Source organism: Hippoglossus stenolepis, chromosome 21 (genome assembly GCF_022539355.2).
Source record: "Hippoglossus stenolepis isolate QCI-W04-F060 chromosome 21, HSTE1.2, whole genome shotgun sequence".
NCBI classification, from domain to species: domain Eukaryota; kingdom Metazoa; phylum Chordata; class Actinopteri; order Pleuronectiformes; family Pleuronectidae; genus Hippoglossus; species Hippoglossus stenolepis.
Window position 1 is genome coordinate 18,495,325 of NC_061503.1, and position 13,332 is coordinate 18,508,656.

Here is a 13,332-nt window from a genome sequence, read left to right on the forward strand (position 1 = left end):
ACAAAAGCAGCGTCTGATTGGTCCTGAGTTAACAATGCCTCTTTTAATGAAAATCACACACTAACACCTCTTTGGGACCAATGCAATTTTAAGTGGATATTCAGAGGTAATGTTATTTGAAAACGTGTAATTTAGAGCGTTGGAGAAAAAAAGAAAAGAAAAGCCCAGCCGCCATCCTGGTGTTTGAGTTTGGAGTTTGAGTACAGGCACAGAGAGACACATTAATGCATCTAATTAAGGCCTCATCAAACTCGCAGACAGACGGCACTCTTTCATAAAAATCATAAATTGCGGGCATCAATTATTCAGGGCAATGCCATGACTTCATTTTCATCCCTTTTGCGTTTTAATTAGCCCCATCCACAGCTTTGGTATTGACATTAATTTGATGGCAATTTATTGATATTTCAGCATAACCTATTTAGCCGAGTGCAATTACCAACAAAGAGAAGCAGATAGATGTGATGTTGGGAGTCGCTTCCCGCGTTTCGTAAATCAAGGTGAGGACTTGCTACGGGGCCGCGATAACTGAATCTAACGGCTCTCAGTGGTAATCAGCAAGAAAAGATTCGAGTCACCCCCTGTTTCCAAATGGAAGGAGATAATCAATAGAAATTGACCAGAAATATGTGTTTAATTGATCCCGACACAAAAGGGAGCATTTCCATAAGCGAGCTGACCCGTGTGCTGGTGAGAGCTTCGTTCTGCTGCCTCCCTGAACTTGTTTTAAACTCGTGATGGGGTGGGTGTGTTTCGGAGGGGTACGCACAACAATGCATCTGAGCTGGCAGCAGTTTGCCACAGCCACGATCTCTCATTTGGTTATTCACACTCTCTCAGCATGGTGTTATGAGCTCAGCAGTTGATCCTGCGAGAAAGGGCTGATTTATGTTAGCATGACCAGAGGGAGTTAATGTATTCTCTCATTAAAATCCACTTTAGTTAGGCTGAAAGTCAATCAAAGGCTGGATAGAGAGTGAATCAAAATGAAGGCAAATGGTTGGGTGGGAGGACTAATACGTTACATTAGATCTAACGGTGGTCATAATGCAACGGAGATGTTGTGAAAACACAGAAACGCACCGGAGATGTTGAGTGGTACAGATGATGGGAACGGTAAAAGGAAAGTAAGCAGGCGCTTCATTATCTTTTCCCCTTGGAGAGCAGGAAGGGAGCGAGGAGGAGCGCCGGCACAGGGACGGCTCAGACCCAGCAGGGGTCCGTGCACTTTGAGTCAGGACGTCTTTGTTGTGTCCCCAGCGACAGAAACACTTGTGTTATCATTTACATGGAGAAATACTGGAAGAAGCAGGAATTGAGGATTTAAAATCAGGCTCGAGAGTTTTCATAACCACATTTTTAGCAATTCCATGCTTCGTGAAATTAATCCACACAATTGTTTTAATTGTCACTTGAAATTAGGCCGATTTATAGATTCGCAAATATATTAAAACGTGTCCTCGTGGAAAATTACTGTATTTACGATGTTTTGATTTACAGACGGCGTCGTGTGAAACGAGTGTGATGGGTGAAATGTCTTTAAAGAAAATAAAAATGAACTGATATTATTCTTGCTCAGTTCATCATCTGCTGTGTTAAAATCTGCGTGTGGCGTCGAACACTGGTTGTCACAAGTGTCTAATCTATTCCTTCTATCTTTCTTTTTTAGTGTGTGTGTGTGTGTGTGTGTGTGTGTGTGTGTGTGTGTGTGTCATGCATCTTTAGTATTTAGTCATTTATTATCATCTCTGTGCTTGTGATGCTAAATTTATTTTCCTTTGTGATGTCGACAGGGTGATCGTCATGTATTCGTCTGCTGCAACACAACTTTTATTGGGTCCCTTCGTTCACAACATGATCTACTACATATTCTTTTTTAGTCGTTTTCATTATTGACGTATCAGTTATTTTCTGTATTAAACATTTGGTCGATAAAATGGCCGTCACGAGTCGGATTGAAGCCGCTTCTCTTCTTCTGACGTTCAGTCGAAGACCAGAAGATATTAACGTGTCCGTTACATCTGAGAAACTGAATCCACTGCATTTTTGAATTCAAAATGACTTAAAACAATAAAAAAAAAAAAAGAAAAATCTGCTGTTGCTTCAGATTTTTAACATCAAATTGCCAAAAAGGGCCGAGAATGAAAATGAACCTTGCGGCAAATTAATATCACACAAATGTTTTCAATGCATCACATCTATTCTGTAGGAATGTAACAAGGGGTTTTGACTTTTAAATCACGAGGTACAGACGATCAATGGGATTAATAAATCTATTTAGAGTAGAAAAGGTGACCCCCCCCCCCCCACCCAGTCACGCAGCACAGGTTGGAATCAAAACCGTCCAGTTATCATATGTTCTCTTTCTCCTCTGCTTAGTCCTTGAGCACGGGGGCTTTCACGCTGCCTTCTCCATGCAAGAGGTATTGCATTGAATGCAGCATCGGGGGGGCAGGACCCGACCTCCGCGTGAACTCTGCTGATGAGGTGAAACAGAAGGCAGAAAGAGGCTCCCCGGGCCCCGGGGGTGGTGTGGGGGGGTGTGTGGGGGGCTGAGGGGAGGAATGCCGCTGATTCTACAGACGAAGCGAGCGAGACCGCAATCCTCTTCGATACTGTCCTTGATTAGGAAAAAGGATTCACTCAGTGCACCTTCACCCACCCGGCGCTCAATCTGCGAGCAGGCCACAGCTAAATTGATACATTTTTCCTCATTAGCGCAGGAGGCCCTTTGCTGCGCGTCCCTGCAGCGAGGCGGCCGTCAGGAGGGAGGAGAGAGACTGAGCGGCACTGAGGTTAAGGGCAGAACGTCTCCCCCCCCCCTCCTGATTTGATTAGGACTTCAGTCATCGATACATAAACCGTGTTTAGAACCTCCTAATGCATGTGTTTAAACCAAAGAAAACATGAAGTGCATTATATCAGGCTGCATGATGCCTGCATGGCTTCAACTGATGTTTAATGGGAATTTATGCAGGAGTGATTAAGGTGGGGTTATTTATTTATTTATTTTTTAATCACACATGTCAATCAGATTAAAGAACAAATCTCTGTCTCGGACTTGAGATAAAAGCTTTTTCGACTGAGCGACGCCTTAATAAAAGCTTCGACGTGCACAGGTTTGTTTCTTTAAACGATTTGGATCCTGGAAAAAGAAAAAAAGAAAAATCAATGAGACTGCAGCTACACGCCACGCTGACATATCTGGCGTTTCCCTCTTATTGTCTTGACTCTTGCATTTGAAGCAATTTGGAAGAAAAATAAAACGTCCGTGGCCTCTGCGCAAGAACAGATGTCAAGTCATTCTCGGGTTCATTTTGCTCTACACCTGCGTTCAAACATCTCAGGCCACAGCCGCTGTGAAGACACTAAGGGGCTAAATTTACAATGTGACACCAGCTTCCCCCTGGGCAGCGATAAGCAGCGTCTACAGCGACCCTGAATTTCCCTTTTCTAGATTTACTACCACTATTCAAATGCTTAACTGCAGATACAATGATCCTCTAATCGCTGGGGATGGTTTTCAGCTGCTTCACTGACAGACACAAAAATAATATATATATATATATATAAAACAAAGAAAGAACGGGAGGAGGAAGAAAAAAAAAAATGAAATAAAAACAAAGAAAGCCCCCCCACAGTTGTAGGAATATAAATACAGAGAGCGGAGGAGTTGGGGCCCACAGGAGAGCCGGCGTGTCGCTGATAGAGACGGGACATAACGCCGTCAACGAGCGAGCCTGCAGGGACAGACACTCCAGAGACACTCGTCCCCTGAACGTACAGTTATTGCAACTTTGCAATGATTCCGTTATTTCCACTAAAAATGCTTCAAATATCAATTCGGCGATAATGGTAAGTAAATATGTTCAAAGAGGTCTGTGGCAATGCACTGTGGCTTCTGAGCGATATCTCATGCCTATTACCTTTACATATAATCACTCTTATTTTATGGTCACTTCCGTTACATATTATGCCAGTAAACAATTACATGATGCATTTATTCATGGATCCTTCTATAAATCACCAGCAGGTCTGCAGGCAACAGGTGTTACAGGGGAATTATTCTATCAAAAGCAAATGCAGCAAAAACGCTCAGTAAGATTCAGATCAGGTTAAATCTGAAGGGGTTTTTTTTAACATAAGAAAATTCTATTCAAATAATTTCAATGGGTGAAATCATGGATTTTTTTAAAAATTTGTTTGGGTTCATATAATTCAAAACTCCATACGAGTTTCCATTTAGAAATCATAAAAAGATGATTATGCATGAAGAATACGTTTCTTATTACAGCTTCTATAAATGTTATCTTTTTAAATTATATTTTTAACTTAATTACTGTGATATTTTTATTATATATTTTAGCAGGATTCCATTTGGTCTTAATAATAATAACAGAAAGATTACTTAGGATTTGGCCTTTTCACAGTAAATTAGACAATACTGCAGAACTATTGTCTTTATTTCCTACAGAAGTTATTGCTCATTTTTAAATACATGCCGTAAAAGTATTTTGTCAGTAAATAACTGTATATTTTAAATATATTTTAACATCACTGTTTACATGTATGAGTCAAAATAATAAGATAATTGTGCAAATCTTCCATATTCAACATTTAAAAAAAATTCTTTAACTTCCTTTAACTATTTTATCGTCTTTATTTTGTTTCAAGAAAAACACTCAACACTTTGTCGTGTGGCGTTCGGAGGAAAACGATGAATCCTCCTCACGACAGTAACTGCCGCAGAAATTATTCAAAACTGATTTAGTGACAATAAACAAATGAACTCATATAAAGTAATATGATATAAAACAGGATGAACAGGAAGATGAACATTATTTAACAAATGTTTTTTTTTTAAATACTTAGTTTCTGAAAATGATATTTAAATAACAATTACAATCAAATAAAGCAAAACAGCCTTTTAAAAATAAAAAATAAAACGCTGAATTTAATTATTCATTTAAGTCTTGCATTTTATAAAAATGTTTTCAACAGTAATAACTTAATTGATATTTTGAAGTTAACCATCTAAATGCATAATTGGTTTCTTTAAATCAAACGAACCATAAACAACAGTGTCACGTTCCTTCACAATAAAACGAGGCCTCATTCCACTCACTTCTGATTCCATTTCTTTGAGACAAGCCGACTTACAGCTCAGGTCAGTATCATGAATAGATCAATGATTTTTAAAAAACTGTAGATATTCAATCCTCAAACGACACCTAAGCCACACACACACACACGCTGCTGACTTCTCCCAGCCATGCGTTGATCCCGGTGTAAAGAGGGATGCGTCTTCAGCACCCCTGAATAACTCCACAAGGGTATGTTAATGACCTTAAAGTGCTACATTACAGCAACAATTAAACAGAGGGATCCCAGAGGCGTTGGAAGCCGTCGTGTCACTGTCTGTTTACAGGCCAACACATCTCTCCCATCTCCATTTATTTCCCTAAGAAATCAGCGGGGCCACCTGGGCTTGGCATTGAAACTTCATTCATCTCCAGGAATGGATTCCAGTGGAGGGCAAAATCAAATTCTCATTTGCAAGGCAGGGGGAGAAAGAGAGGGAGTGAATGCAGGAGGTACCTGGGAACGCTAACCTCTGGGTGAACCCGCCGCATCTGATAGTTTTGCTATTTGTCTGTGACATTGACAGCTCTGGGGGAGATTAGGAGCCACCCTGCCCCAGCTTCCCACTTTGCATTCTGCCTATGTGCCTCCTTACAGATGGACTGCCACACATTTACCTTCGCCTGTTTTCCCTGGGTTTCAACGCGCAGCGACACCAGAGGCAACGGAGGGATGTAATTATATGCAATGCAACAATAAAACAAAGCAAACGAGGGGAGAGCTGCAACGGAGAGCTCACAAACCAGGAGGATGCAAAAACTACACAGTGTGGCTTTTTCGTGGGGGTGAAGCCAGAGATGAGAGTGATGGATGCCCTTCGGTTAAATACGTCCAAATCCCCCCTTCAAGCCGCTCTCTTCTTGCCAGGCAGCGTGAGTGAGCGTGTGAGAGAGAGTGTACAAGATTAATAGTGTAAACAGCGAGGGAGAGAGGGAGAGAAAGGCAGCCAGAAGAGAGCGAGAGGGAGAGGGAGAGGGAGAGAGAGAGAGAGAGAGAGAGAGAGAGAGAGAGAGAGAGAGAGAGAGAGAGAGAGAAAGAAGACTATCAGCATCTGCAGCAGCACAGTAGCCCTGGGGGAATAGAGTGAACTTTTGAACCCTGATGGCAAGCAGTCGCAGCGATGCACGGTGCCTGCTCCTGCCTCGTAATGTGAGTGTGTGTGTGTGTGTCTTTCTAGAAAAGCTTGCAGGCTGCAACAGAGGGTGGAGAGGAAAGGAGAGTGAGGGGAGGGGAGGGGAGGGGGGGGTCATTAACATGTTCCTCGCTTCCTCGCAAACGAGCAGCCGCTATGCAAATGTCGTGAAATCCATACACCCGACGAACGGGGTGAAAAATTAATCTCCGGGCAGATATTCTGACGGGTGGATACAGTAGATGGTTATCAGCGGGTCCGAAAAGAAACTTGGTGAGCGATGGGCGTTCTGAGACAGGAAGGCCGATCGCTCACTCAACTGTGGAGTGAGTGCAGACAGGTCACAGGTCGGACAGGCAAGAGGCCAAAGGTCAGGAGTTCAGCGAGTGAGGCGATGGCACCGTCACGAGCCCGACAAACCTGCAAGGAGGTCGTCCGTGCACACTTCAAACAACGTCCAGGTGCAGTCAAGCAAATACCACAGAAAGAAAACCGGTATTAATGTTACTAAGCTGTTTCTTTAGAGACGTTCAAACATTTTCATTTAAAGTCATTTGTTCCTCTGTGAAGCACCGACAACCCTCCTCTTCCTCCATGACTCAATTTGACTTCAAACACAGACAAGGGCCAGTTGGCACCTACAGCATCGCTGATTAACCCCCTAATGGAGCATCAATCCGTCAGCTGGCTTTGTTTTTCCTGGTTCTGCAGCCAAGAGACCGGGGCATGCACACTCGGAAACACTTCACGTTAAATAGCTTTTTCAGGGCTCAGCCAAAATGACAAAATTTTAATTTACTATTCTATTTACCAGCACCATGTAATAATGTTGTTACTGTGCAGTGGCTCCTCGTATTCAAATGAGGAATAGGCCACAGCTAGATATAGCCTTCAAATTGGTTATCCTACTGCATTCTACTGCCAGTAATTGGTTTAGGAAATTATACTGGAGCTGTAATCACTGACAGGAGTCACGCTGGGGTATATTTTTTAAAACTTAAAGCTAAATCATAAAAAAGTAAAAATTGTCAAATAATCCTTTGCTCCACTTTCTATATTTCAGGAATGTGCAGCTTCTTTGTCTGATGTGAAAGTAAAAAGACATTTTATGGATGAAAAAGAGTAATTAAGACATTTCATGACCAAAATTCAGCAATTAATTGATAAATTAATTTAATCTAATCACCTCTGTGTCAAATTAAATCTCAGAGACATTAAACAATATGAACCAAATTATATACAGTAAATAATCACACTTTATGTGAGATCATGTGATTCAAACGGTTGAATAACCAGACACAAGATAACGCGAATGACTCAGAGCAAACATCCGCACCCGGCTGCACAGTTACAGGACGACAGCATCACGACGATCACAAAGAAGAAGACAGGGACTTTTTCAAAAGCGCCATCTTCTTTTTTTTTTTTGCACGCCTCCTGAAACAAAGCTCTTCCTGCGGCGCTCTGTCATCGCTGCAGCTTCCCAGCAAACACCCCCGAGCGCCCAGCGGTGCTCCCCAATCAAAGAAAAACAAACAGGCCATTTCGACTTCATAAACTTGACCTGCAAACAGCTTGACAGGACTAAGAGCCCCACATCTCCGGCTGTCTCCTGGGGTCTCCTGGGGTGTGTGTGTGTGTGAGATAATAGATTGTCTACACTAGAGGGAGAAGTTTTTTGTTTATGTATGCAAAACGCACTGGAATGTACGTGTGTGATGGGGGGAGCGAAAAAAGAAACATCCTGAAATCGAGTGTGAGCCCAAAACAGCAACGAGAGCGAGAGAGGGAGCGAGAGAGGTGGAGATGGCTATAGGGGGCAGACGAGGCTGGGGTGAGGCTGCAGGCGCGGTCAGGTCACCGGTGCGGTCGGCGGGTGAAACTCAGTTCACATTACCATGCAGACACCCGGGCTAACAATGGAGGCTCCATCTGTTCCTGTCAGCCATTACAAATCTGGTGTCACCCAGTCCGCTGAAGACAACGGGCCACCGCATCTAATCAAACGGCACAGGCTCCTCCCGCGTGTAGAAAAACCCATCGACTTCACACTCACTCACTCTCTGGTTAGGGAGCAGAGAGCAGCGGAGGCAGGCAGTCGATTACCACGGATAATACATTCTCCGAGTCACAACGTCTCTATTGTGTACAGTAAGCCTCAAATAAAATACTACAATTACACTCAATAGCAACAGCAGAGTTTTCTGTCTCTTCCTTACAGTCAAACTTTACTCTTCGAAAGCCGCAACTCAACGTAACGAGCTTACGTCGGCATTAGAAGGAATATAAGAAAATGTTAAATCTTCATCACGGACAAGTCTTCCTCAATGAAATGTCACTGATTTCATTAGGTGGTCCCAAACACCCCCTCTTCCCTTGAAACAGAGCGCCCAGCAGAGAAGTGTGAGCCGCTGCTTTCAACTGGCAATGAACAGGGAATGAACTCTGAACTCCCGGTGCCCTTTCGGTGAGGACACAGTCCGTTCACTGCACCAACACGGCTGCAGTCCCACAGCAATAAAAACGCCACAGCCCTGTGACGTGTAGCTTTTTCTAACGGGAATCAAATGTTGTGATTATTGATCCAACAAAAAAAAAAAATGGGATTTTGTTCTTAAAGTGTAGTTATTCGGTGTCAAGTGGCATCAGTTGGTGATCATAAAAGCTAAATGCAAATGGGAGGGGAAGAACATTCCGGGGATGCGGCATAATTGGCTATTTCTCACGTTTAACATCGACAATGGTGCGACATCGTGTTAGAGCGTAAACAACCATCGCGCTCCACGGTAACAGACGGCGTATTTGTAGCTGGGCGTGTTACCATTATGGCCTAAAGGGGAATTTTTAAAGCATTTTATAGTTTGATTTTGTTTGTTTCCCGAAGGAAATCTCGCCTTTATTATTTCCTCGTGGGTCCATGTTCCCGCCATCTGCCGTGAATTGTTTACTTTGCTTTTCCAAAGTTGTGGAGTAAAAGGCGGCAGTTACTCTTCTGTGGGCAGAGGACGGAACAGTTCATTATGCCGTTTCCAAATAAGGGGATGTTTTTTTTGACTACATCCAGCTGGCATTAACTACCGGTAACACAAAGTGACTGCGGCGGGAAATTCCAGATGATTCCGATATTACCTCCTGAGACGAGCTTAAAAAGTGTGCAGGGTGGAGATTGGCACCTGAGGCGGTGGAGGCGGTAATGCCCACCTGCAGCATGTCACGTCAGGGGCTATTAGCTGGAGCATAGATTCTCAAATACAAAAAAAAAAAAGTCTGAACGGGAGGAGGGCAAGTCCGAGAAAGGAAGATAGAGAGAAAGATTGATATAGAGAGAGAGGGACAGAACCCACATGGCCCCTCAGGTACAGTGTTGTATTTCAAACCCGGTTGTGAAAGAATAGAGGGGCTCGGGGTCAATCAATCACTGCATTAGCCTGCAGCTACAAAGCCTCCTCTCTGTGTGGGCTGCCTCCGTGCCTGCCACAGCTCAGGGATACAGACCAGGAGCAGGGGATCTGCCACTGGAGGGAGCTCTAGGTCACCATTCGGGCCTCTGTGAAGGAGCAGCCCTGCTTCTCCTCACAGGTCGGCCTTCACCTGCACACTGGCTGTGAGGGAGAGGAGAGGGAGGAGGAGCCAATGATGTCACCGGAGTAGGGTGAAGAGGTAGGAGGCCGGGACAAGAGGGGAAATTTCACTGATGTGGTTTCAAATTAACAGGGCGAGCAACAGCATTCAGCAAAAAACATCTGCCCGCGCTTCCTGCGGCGAGGTGTCGGTGTTTCAGGGACGACGTGAAGGATCGTGTGTTAAAGCTGCACTCGTTTACTTCTTTGATTTGAAAACCGCTTCATCTCCTGTGACAACAACTCGTCCTTTCCACCTCGATACCGAATTCCTTCCACAGTGTAGCCATTCAGCGGAAACACGTGTTTACCAAGACGATGTCGACATGTACGTGTCACTTTTTGGGGTTAAAATGTCCTCCCATTGTCCTTGGTTGAACTAGCTGGTATGAGCTGAAAGACAAATATAATCTGGGCCGATGTTTTTTGCTGCTCGAATTCAGAATCATTGCCCTCAAACTAATGTTGTGAGGAAAAAGCCATTAGTGCCGCTTTGCCGCGCAGAGACACACATTTTTTGGAGCCGAGATCTCTGCATTGCGCAAATAGATTTCACGCACTGAAACAAACAGGGAATCAGGACTATTGTCAACTCACTGTCAGGGCCCGCGTCGTCCTGGCCGTCAGAGGCGTCGTCTGACGGGAGAGAGCGACCCAGGCTGGAGCTGCGGTTGTCATCAGAACCGTCGTCCTCCCTGAAGTCCGCTGAGAGTGTGAGAGTGATAAAGAACAGTTCAGTAGTGAATGATAAACCTGTCATAAGATTGTGCAGTTTATTCCATCAGAGCATACTGCATACTAATCTGCACACATACTGTAGATATATAAAAACAGCTCAGCAGTGTTGATAAAATACTCCGATAGTTTGTTTCAGGGTCGTTCTACTCACGTGGGAAGGGGAATTCCTGAAGGTTTCTGTAAAGTCAAATTAGGCATAAATCAAAATATGTTGTCTGTGCTGGCACCGTTCAGACAACTCAGCACCAGGTTTGCGTCACACATTTAGCAAATTGTTTCCTGCACATAAAGACCACAAAACCACAGGTTTTCTGTAAGAGTCTCTTATCGAGTAGTGCAGGAGACACAAGCGAAGACGGTTGTTTCCGGAGTAAACTGCTGCACTTCACACAAGAGCTGCAGTTCTTTGGGTTTTAAGGACTGTTGATATCCTGTTTGGAGATTAAGAGTGATTTATTCTCATAAGATTATTCTATGAGAGCTTTATAAACTTGAAATAGAAATCTAAAAAAGAGCAAGTAAGACATCTCGAAGGTGACACCATTAGACTAAATTACTTCCTTCAAATGCAATTTTGCAATCTGTGTTTAAGGCAATTACAGCAACAATTGAAGGACTTGTGTGTGACATTAAAAGCAAAAGTTGGATAATGGTGTAATGAAATTACACTGTAACTAGAAGATTGCTCGGAGATTGCAACCCTCCGCCAAGGCCAACACCCCATCTCACCATGTTAGAGAAGGTTATTTAAAATTCAGTTTCCCCTACTTGTTCAACCCCTACACAAACATTTATGGAAATTGGTTCAGTAGTTTCTCTGTAATCCTGACAGACGGGCAAACTGCAATGAAAACATAACCTCCTCGGCAGAGGTAACAGGCGAAGCAGTTTTCTGTCTCCTGCTGATTTGACGCAGCTCCTGGAGGTGAACTCCTTACCTCACATGGACGACCGTAAAGTTGTTCAGCAACACTTTCCGCGTCTCTTGGGCGCTTTCACTGAGCTCCTCATTTTGAAGGATCTCTCCTACAAACAGTTCACAGTCTGAGGAAACAGAAAACATGGCAATCGTGACGTATATTCAAAGGTTTTGGAAACAACATATCCTGAGAGTCCTGAGAACTGCTGTGTGTTCGAGATCTTCATCATTATACAGCAGATGGACACATGAACGATACAACACATTCCAACACAATCACCTTTAAGTTTTCATCACAACTTGTTTTATTTGTCCATATATTTGATAAAACATAAATCCATGCGTCTTAAGATTTGATTGTCATTATCAGGTCAAAAACAAAAGAGCACGGCCTGAACTGTACACATCATTCAAATGAAATCTCACAACACATTAGTAAAGTCTGCAAATTAAGGAAAATATTGTATTTTGAATCTCCCACCTTCTCCTAACATGTTAGCTGAACTATCTATTTCTTCTGCTTCTAACGTGACCACCACAATATTTCTGAAGGCAAATTCAAACAAGATATAAATCTACTGGCTGTGTGACCTCTCAAAAGAAAAATCCAAAGCCATTACATAGACAAGTGTGTGTAAACAGTTATGTCAACATTTTCTTTCGTGGGCTGTAAACTAATTTTTAGGTCGGAATAAGAGGTGAGACCTGCCCATGACACTGTAGGCAAAATATACGTTGGCTCACATCCCTTATCTGATTCAATCCTCTACATAAGCCTGCTGGCAAATGCAAATCCAGAGGCCGCGACGGACCCTCTGACAGAACATGCAAATGTGGCAAACACCACAGCACCATCATGTTAGGAACAGTTTTTATTACAAGTTGAGAAATATCATATTTTTTAGTGTTTGATTTTGTTTGCCCAACTTGAAGCAACACTAGGGGTGAACATTTTATCAGCAAGAGATTAAAGAATAAAAACAATGGAAAGAAAATGAGGCTAAACGTTAGGGTTGTTGTTTAGGTACAAACTAGTAGAGCTAGGAACTAACGTGTACATTATAGATTTACTTTTGTTTTGTTGTGACGAGCATATTTTCTCACACTACACTCTCGCACTCTGTAATACCAGGATTTAAAGATCGAACAAACACCATTACAATAAAAACAAAAGGCATTACCGTTCAAAAGTCTCTTAATTTCCGTCGGTAATGTCCCCATCCCCCGTCTTTCACCTGTCCAACTCAAGTAACTTTGGTCTGGAGACTTTTCTGACTGTGCCTATGCAAACCCAGTCTCTATCATAATGTCACAGCTCCAGTAGCAGAAGCAGAATCCTGGCACGCACACATCCACGCTCACTATCACAGCATCAAGCCACCTGTGTCTTCTTGCTCTGAAGCCTGACTTCCGTGCAAGCACCTCGATTTGCACAAAACGGGGTGGAGCAGGAGCAGAGATGGCAACTTCCTGCGCACTCTGGTTTCTCAGAAGAAGGACAGATTTGACTGGCTCTGATAAAAGCCCTGACACAATAGCGATGCCGTACAGACGTGGGGGCCATGATCCTGCACACTGGCTTCCTTTAAGCAGCAATAAAGCCCAGAACAGCTACCTGATAAGAAAAGAGGCGAAACCGTCTGCAGAAGCAGAACAAGACATTTAAAGAGCATGTAGGCGTCTGTGGTGAATCACAAAAAAGGCAACTGGTGGTAACATGCAGCTCTGGCTGTGTAATCGTGCTTTGACTTGTGTAGACACACATTATCCTTTTTGTATTA

The 13,332-nt window shown here is 43.3% G+C and overlaps 1 protein-coding gene across 1 annotated transcript in view; it reads right to left on the bottom strand.

The window, feature by feature from the left end:
* skap1 (src kinase associated phosphoprotein 1) overlaps window positions 1–12,979 on the bottom strand; it is a 29,152-nt gene extending 16,173 nt beyond the window's left edge. The window contains exons 1-4 of the mRNA XM_035144853.2: window positions 12,733–12,979; window positions 11,571–11,676; window positions 10,784–10,809; window positions 10,492–10,599 (exon numbers count right to left, since the gene is read on the bottom strand). Coding sequence (XP_035000744.1) covers window positions 10,492–10,599; window positions 10,784–10,809; window positions 11,571–11,676; window positions 12,733–12,772 — 280 coding nt within the window. The 5' untranslated portion in view covers window positions 12,773–12,979. The remainder of the gene's footprint in view (window positions 1–10,491; window positions 10,600–10,783; window positions 10,810–11,570; window positions 11,677–12,732) is intronic.
* Between the last annotated feature and the right edge of the window lie 353 nt (window positions 12,980–13,332).